The sequence below is a fragment of the Montipora foliosa genome, chromosome 3, assembly GCF_036669935.1.
Source record: "Montipora foliosa isolate CH-2021 chromosome 3, ASM3666993v2, whole genome shotgun sequence".
Lineage (NCBI taxonomy): Eukaryota > Metazoa > Cnidaria > Anthozoa > Scleractinia > Acroporidae > Montipora > Montipora foliosa.
The window spans coordinates 45,106,578-45,114,077 of record NC_090871.1 but is presented as its reverse complement, the minus strand read 5'-3'; the positions used below and the strand labels follow the sequence as shown (position 1 = coordinate 45,114,077).

The 7,500-nt window shown below is 43.4% G+C and overlaps 1 protein-coding gene across 4 annotated transcripts in view; it reads right to left on the bottom strand.

Moving 5' to 3' along the window:
• Positions 1-7,500, bottom strand: part of LOC137997480 (choline transporter-like protein 1) — a 47,498-nt gene that overhangs the window by 31,198 nt on the left and 8,800 nt on the right. For 3 of the 4 annotated variants that reach the window (XM_068843504.1, XM_068843505.1, XM_068843507.1), the window contains exons 2-3: positions 3,853-3,919; positions 1,446-3,437 (exon numbers count right to left, since the gene is read on the bottom strand). In XM_068843504.1, coding sequence (XP_068699605.1) covers positions 1,446-3,419 — 1,974 coding nt within the window. In that variant the 5' untranslated portion in view covers positions 3,420-3,437; positions 3,853-3,919. Of the gene's footprint in view, positions 1-615; positions 727-1,445; positions 3,438-3,852; positions 3,920-7,500 lie in introns of those variants that run through there. The other variant, XM_068843506.1, reaches the window with a different exon arrangement.

Genomic DNA, 7,500 nt, shown 5'->3' with positions numbered 1-7,500 from the left:
GCGACTCCGTCGTCGTCGTCGTCGTCGTCGTGCGTACGCGCCCACGAGCAATACCGCTAGCCATGATAACCATGAGAAAATCAACTCATGGGTTTCCTTTTCTTTCCCATGATGCCTATGGGGGAGCTCCGCTATTAAAGAAGCAACAACAACAATGATATTAAATGTAAGGAGAAAAAATCCGAGACTCAGATGGGATTCGAACCCACGACCCCATCTGGGTCTCGGATTTTTTTCTCCTTACATTTAATATCATTGTTGTTGTTGTTTCTTTAATATACTCACTTTGGAGGTTGGTTGGCTAGCATCTAGATATGCTACAATGTGACAGCGTGATGCTGTTAGTGAGTTTTCACATGTGCTTGTCATTACTTGGCTGTGTAGCCGCGCGATGCGGTTCCAGTCAAGTCCAACAAATGACCCTTGCTCACCATAGAGTCTCCAGTAGCTCAGTGGTTAGAGCATCCGACTAGATCACGGAAGGTCGTGGGTTCGAATCCCATCTGGGTCTCGGATCTTTTCTCCTTACATTTAATATCATTGTTGTAGTAACGAGTTTCACTGGAAAATAACTTATCCCCGCTTTCAGCGATCGGTAAAAGACGAGCCATTTTTCTCGAGTTCGTCCTCTCTATATCCAGACATGACAAACTCAGCGAGTACTCAGCGAAGTACTTGACCCATGTTTGGGTATAGGGGTGCCGCCGAGGGTTTGAAATCCTGACCCTGTTTAGGACAAAAATATTCTAAAAACGCCACCCGGTGTAAGGACAACAGCCTCCGTTTCAAGACCCTGTTTAGGACAAGTGACAAAATACATTGTCTAGTTCTACAGGTATTTACATTGTTTGATAACCCTTTAAATCGGAGAAATGAGGCACGATGCGTCTAACGCCCGGTTGTTGGGTCTCTGCACTTGAACAACCATCAAGCTATGCCCGTATTCTGGGTTAAAGTCTCTCGGCTCGTAATACCATACCCTGTTCAGGACAGGTCCTCAAACTATTTAGGGCAGAGGCAAGTCAAATTGCGTACCCTGTTTAGGACAGCGAGGTAAAAAAAATCATACCCTGTCCAGCGGCACGTCCGCGAATAGCCCAAATAAGGGAGTGCCCCCCTCCCTTCCCCCCCCCCCCAACCCCCCAGGGAGTCAACCCTCCTCCTCCCTTCCTCCATGCAGGCTCATTTATATTATGTATTCATGATATAGGCACTTCCAATAATGTATTTCATATTAAATTTAATTAATAAATCGGCCACTCTGCGTGGCCAAAATCTATCCCAACAACGACTGGCCTGGTTTCGATTTCTTGCAGCGCTCTGGTAAACAATTGCAAAACTCGATTGTTCACCTAAAAAGCTGCCACAGTTACAGCTTCATAGTCATAATCATGGAAACAAGGGAAGAAGAAAAAAAATTCATATAATTAACTTAATCAACATACCTTATTTTTTGATATTGCTTTCCTTATCATCTGCATTTCTTTGCTTGCCTCACCGTTCATCTGATTGCTGAAGCTCTTCTCGAAACAGTAACATACAACAAACGTATCCACGCCAATTTTGAACACATAGAAGAAAACATAGGCAATAACGTAAGCGATAACACTACCTATCACCACCGGAACAGCTATCTCGTATATGTGATCGCAGTGGAACAATCGCAAAATGTAATACCCAGCCACAAAGCTGAGAATGACAACAACCAGCTTTGCAAGAAAAAGAAAGAATCTGCCGATAGAGCTGATCACGATAAAGTGTGTTGGATTTTGTCGTAAGATGTTGAATACGTTCTTTGTTGCACTGCAGAAAGAGTCTCCTTGTGCAGCAATCTGGATATAGACGTTACGGTTGAAAAAGTTTAAGAATTTCTCCAAGCACCAAATGCAACATCGGAAACACTTTCTAATGAACTTAGCGACTAAAGAATGGTTTGAGTTCCTTTGTGCCTCTCTGGTGATGAGCTTGATAATGTACCTTAAGAGTCTTGCAATTGCTAAGATCAACGATCCAAACGCTAAAGATCCCAGATGGTAACGGATCATACGCCAGAATGATTTCAACAGTGGAAGGGATAGCATTGCTTCTTCATCGACCGCATAGTAATCGGCAAAGGCTCCAGCTAAGGTCATTTCTAGCGCAGCAAGGAGAAACTGTACTCCCCAGAATAGGCCAATGACGTAGTAAACCCATACGTATGTTATGTAGGGCGGTTGAGTGTAGACTGCAGTACCGAAAGCGGTAGCAACTGGTTTTGAAGCAGTGTAGATATATGTTGAAATAATAAGCCAAGCACACACCAAACCAAGGATACAGACCAAAGATAAAGGTGGCACCACAAGCATGGATGGTATAGTTGCCATGGCAACTCCTACCTCCTTGAAGAATGCCACCATCAGAGCGATGGACTTACGCAGGAATAAAATCATGCAAATGATAATAGAAGCAACACAAGTTGTAATAATTGCTATCGTCAGCAATGTGTTTTCACTGCCTTCGTAAGATGGAAGTCCAAGCTCGACAGAGATGTCAGTACTGTTGGTCCGTTCGACATAGTACACGTACCACATCCAACAGGTGAAAAAAATAGATGCGCACAGCATTACTAGGCCAATGACATAGGTTGTTATCTGAGCTACCAATCCCAAGCACAGCATCATGAAAAAACTGAGCACAAACGCGAGAAGGGAAATTATCACTAGATGTTTCCAACTGTTGTGAACATCAGAGATCATTTTCCTTGAAAATCCAAAAATTTCTGTGTCAATCCTCTTTAGAAGATCACCCACAACCTTGAGTTTCTTACTAGCTACACCAAGCAGTGGGACACATCGGTTCAGCATAGGCGTGGTTGGTAGAACAAAGGGCGGACAGGATCCCAGTAGCGTGTCTTGCTCCGTTTTCGCAGTGATTACCGTGTTGTAGGTGCAAACGCTGGCTCCTGTTTCTTCCATATACTTTCTGAATTGCTCGGCTGTGAGCATGAAGCGATCCGGACAGCGTTTAACACAGATCATGAGTGCTAATCTATCCTCATTAATTTGGAAATCATCGTTGGCCAAGGATGACTTAAACTCTTCCCGCACTTCAGGGCTCACTTTATTTAACAAGGGATTTACAAATAATTTTCCCAGTTTTGTCTTTGTTAGGTCAAAATACAAAAGGTACGGCCGGTCGCTCATGTCCATGCCTGACAAGGTCACGTTAGGAATGTTTGGGTTTTCCTTTCTCCCGCACACGTTTCCATACGAGTCAAAACCGTGGTACAAGCGAAGGGGGTCTCCCCGTTGAAGAGCTACACTTGCTATAGTAACCATTCCAGCCCAGAAAAGAACGAATATCAGACAGCATGGGATGTCCCGACACGAACGGCTCTTATTCACAGTTAAAGTACGTTCTCGCACATTCATCTCCTCCATGATATTCAACGCTCTCTCCTGTTGAAAGAAAGAGAATGTTTTATTGTCTGATTTTGTTTTATCTATCTATGGGGAGCACGTAAATATACCGCATTCAATAGCACTGCAACGCATCTTTACCCATGCAGCCTAAAACTTAGGTAAAATAAATTCCTAGTATCTTGTCCATGACGTGCAGAGCTTACCCCGAAGGTTACCCCGTTTTTACCATAAAGGCTTGCTATGGAACGCCAAGCATGGCAAATGGTTGAAGCAACAATAAATAGGTTCCTCAACTAATACCTAATCCACATTTTGACAATTTTATGATAATCTCATAGTAGACAATTGAAGCGATAATCATTCGAATTTAGAGGTAGCCACAGTCAACTTAAAGCAATCGAAAGTTTGAGAAGAACAAACTAATACAACATGCCACACGAAACATAAATACCTGCAGTAATTGGGGCGATTTTCCTGTCTGAGATTCCCTTAAGCCTTCCTACTGCTCTACGGAGGCGCTAAGTGATAAACAAAATTAGTGGCTTCGCAGCAGACTCATTTCGGTTTCGTGCTTGACTGGGTTGCCTGTGCCAGATGTATATATGTATATATATCACTGCATTTGCCTCGATTTCAAGTAATCGAAATCGAGGCTCTTTTGATTTGGAAGGACTTCGACCATCAAAGAGGTATCGATGTTGACGGAGAAAATCCCGCTTCGTGTAGAAAGCCACGTTTTCGCGGAGCTTGAAAGCGAATGAAAGTTGTACAAATTCCCATGACTAAAGCCGATCTGTTTCTCAGAATATTTGAAACAATTCCTGGAACTTTGAAACGCTTTGAAACTCTTTAGAATATGGGAACATTTTGGTGGCCACTTAGAAATGGTTCGAATACTCTTTGAAAACCCGGTTTGAAAATGTCGGGAGGAAAAATTTCCTCCTAGCTTGCGTCGCTATCCACTTACTGGCGAATCCGCGACAGCACTGCATATTTTAATATTTTTCTTGCAGAAATGTTATTTTGCCGCATGATTCGGTACTTACTGGGGAGGTCACAGGAAAAAATGTAACAGGCATCGCAAAACGTTTTCAGAAAAGATCAATAATCTTTGAAAACGCGCGGCTACCCCAGCCTTTTACATTATGAAATAGAAGGGGCAAACCTATTCAACACGTGATTAGTTTCTGGTTGTGAGCAAAAGCTGTTTAGACAGTATTTTAACTGAACTAGAGGTAGGCTGTCAGTGCTGTTGCAGCGATTTTAATATTAACAACACACCAAAAAAGGTTTTTGTGTTACCATTTACCAGTTTTAAGATTTTTATTTCTGTATTTAAAAGCGTATTTTACGGAAATCTTCAGCATTTGTGTTGAGATTCAAGGCTAATTATTTCAAATTTTTGCGTGGCTACCCCAGTAGCGCTTTCAGTGATCTACTTTTTTTCAGCGTGGTCCTTAACACCGTCCTTAACAAATATTAATCGTGACGTGATGCGGTCGCGGTCAATGGCCGTGAATACTCGATGAAAGATTTTCGCATGAGTGACCAGTTTCTAATGTGTCGATCTCAGTAAGCCCATTAGCCTTATATGGGGGTGTAAGCGGAATCATTATACTTTCGATATTCGAGATTCCTGCCTTTCTTATCCCAATGATTCATGATTAATTACCAATTTGTTTTTTCCGATATTCATGATTCATCTTCCATTGTTTTATTCAGAAAACTAAAACAAAGCCTTAAGGAATCACCGAATATTCATATCCTAAGAGAAGTGATACTGAAGTATTACTCTCTCGCTCTGACTTTCCCCAGTCCACACGTATCTGTTTTCAATGGTGAAGAGAAAGATTTTGAATATGAGTTCGCCGCGCAAAACGCTCTTAGAGTTCTGGCATACAAAAATTAACAGCACGCACTAATAAACATACCGCATGGCAACTAATTTCTTCTTAGCATCCGTCCATCTCGAAAGATGATTATATGGTACAGCATAAGATATTCAGTTAGTCTGTTTGCACTTCCTTGAGGCCCACTCTGGAGTGGCAGTCCTTTCCGCATTTGTCGCGAAAGGTAGATGGCGTGACTGCCCTCACTCTTGACTGGCTCTTCTTGCTGTCGACTGAATGTTTCTATTGTCTTCAGCAGTCTGCAGAGCTCCATGACTAACTCTGGCTCCCCAAGCGTTTCAGTTTCCTGCTGTGGATTCCCGTGAGTAAGGGCTTATCGTAGCCTTCTTTAAGTATGTTTACAGACATCGTTTGTAGTGACCCAGGGGGCGACCAACCCGGCGTTGACCTTAGCAGAGCAGATCTTTCGAACATGGCATTAACTCAGTTATCTGCATGTTTCTATCAAGGTCCCTACTACAGCCTGAGTCGCATGGCAGATTGTCCCATCCTTGTGCTGTAGGGCGTGGGCTCATTGTCGCTTTCTACGTCAGTGTCGCATCCTCCTTGCAACACACGCTCAATTCGATCTACTTCTCTTTGAAGAAGATTGTAACGTTTTCCACCAGACGCTTCCGTAGTAATCTCAGTGTCCACTCGGTTGACAATGGCATGAGGGGAGTTATTGTTGTCCCTGTGTGCCTCTTTAAACACGAAGGAGTCCTCAGAGTTGCTATTGTCTATCAAAAGAACGGTCAACCGTGTCTAAAGGAAACTCCAGTTCAATTCCCTTTCGGGTCTTCACGAGTAGGTCTTGAGAAAAAAGTTAAATTGTTCTCGTCGTCAAGCATATTTTACAGCAAGCACCTCTTTCGCAGAGAACAGCACTTCTTACTGAAGGTGATTATGCGGCCCGTGGTTTTCTGCAGGATTTGGTCCACCAAGCAAGCAGGCAGTTTGAACTGTAGAGCCTGGCTCTCGCGGCTGTGCACCAAACGATATTTGATATGGCAAATGACCAGTGCATGTCTTCTTTGCTTTTGTCTGGTACGGTGTGCTGTCTCGTACTCTTTCCAAAGGTAGTAGCAAACTCGCAAATCTAGAGTTGTTGCTTGTCATCCAAGGATGATCTCTCCATTGCTATCTCAAGGTACATAACCTGTGAGTTTGGTGGAGGGCTAGCATCTATCTCTTTGTCAGGGTAGTAGCTTTTAGGACCTGTATAGTAGTGAAACTGGCCACGATACATATTCTTTTGAACCTCATTAACACAAGATGCACGTCGTATCCCATATTCCAGCTACTAATTGGCATCGGGTAGTCCTTCCTCATGCGGGAAAAGAGGCTTTCTACCATCAGAGTGACCATTGCTCTTTGATGGATTTGTCAGAGAGCGTCGGTAGTACCTATTTCCATCAGCATGTTTTCCAGGCGAACCGAGCTCTCTTGAATTAACATAAACGACCTACGACTGAGTCCAGTATGGAATAATTTGATCGGGACCTTCTGTAGAAACGCGGCCGGTCTTTTAGCCACCTCTTGCGGCTGTCCAGGACCCACGTACAAGGCAAAGTCACAATTAGGGTCATAGATCGAACTTTACTGCGATGTATCGTCACCAATGAAATAAAACAAAACATCAGACACAAGAGCTGTAGCCACATGACCGCACGCCTCATCGAAATATGAGTATTTTATTATACGGCTAGCTCCGTGAGCAGGCAAAATGCCATCAAATCCTGAGCTGTGATTGGCTACCCGAGCGGACGAAATGGAGCTCTCTTGTCCGCTGGGAACTACCCGCCGCGTCCCGCAAGAAAAATTTCCCCGAAAGCCATATAATAAATAGTTTATTGACCAAGCTTGTTCGGTCAAGATGGCTGGACATTGTCCTCGTTCTTTTTTGCGAGTTTATGGACCTCGACTACGTCTCGGTTAATAAACACGCAAAAAAAGAATTCGGCCAATATCCAGCCATCTTGACCTCACACTTGGTCAATAACCCAAACATACCTACTAGTTCTCCTTTCATGCTTGCTTTTGTGCTTGTGGTTTTCTCTCTTCTCCTTCTTCTCTTCCTTATGTTTCCCCATGATCTAAGGAGGATCGGAGCCTCTTCCCAAACTACTTTGCACAGCGGGTGTGGGTCATTTTGTCATGTATTCAATTACTTTTTAGCGTGGAGCGGAATTTTCGAGATTTTTCACGTC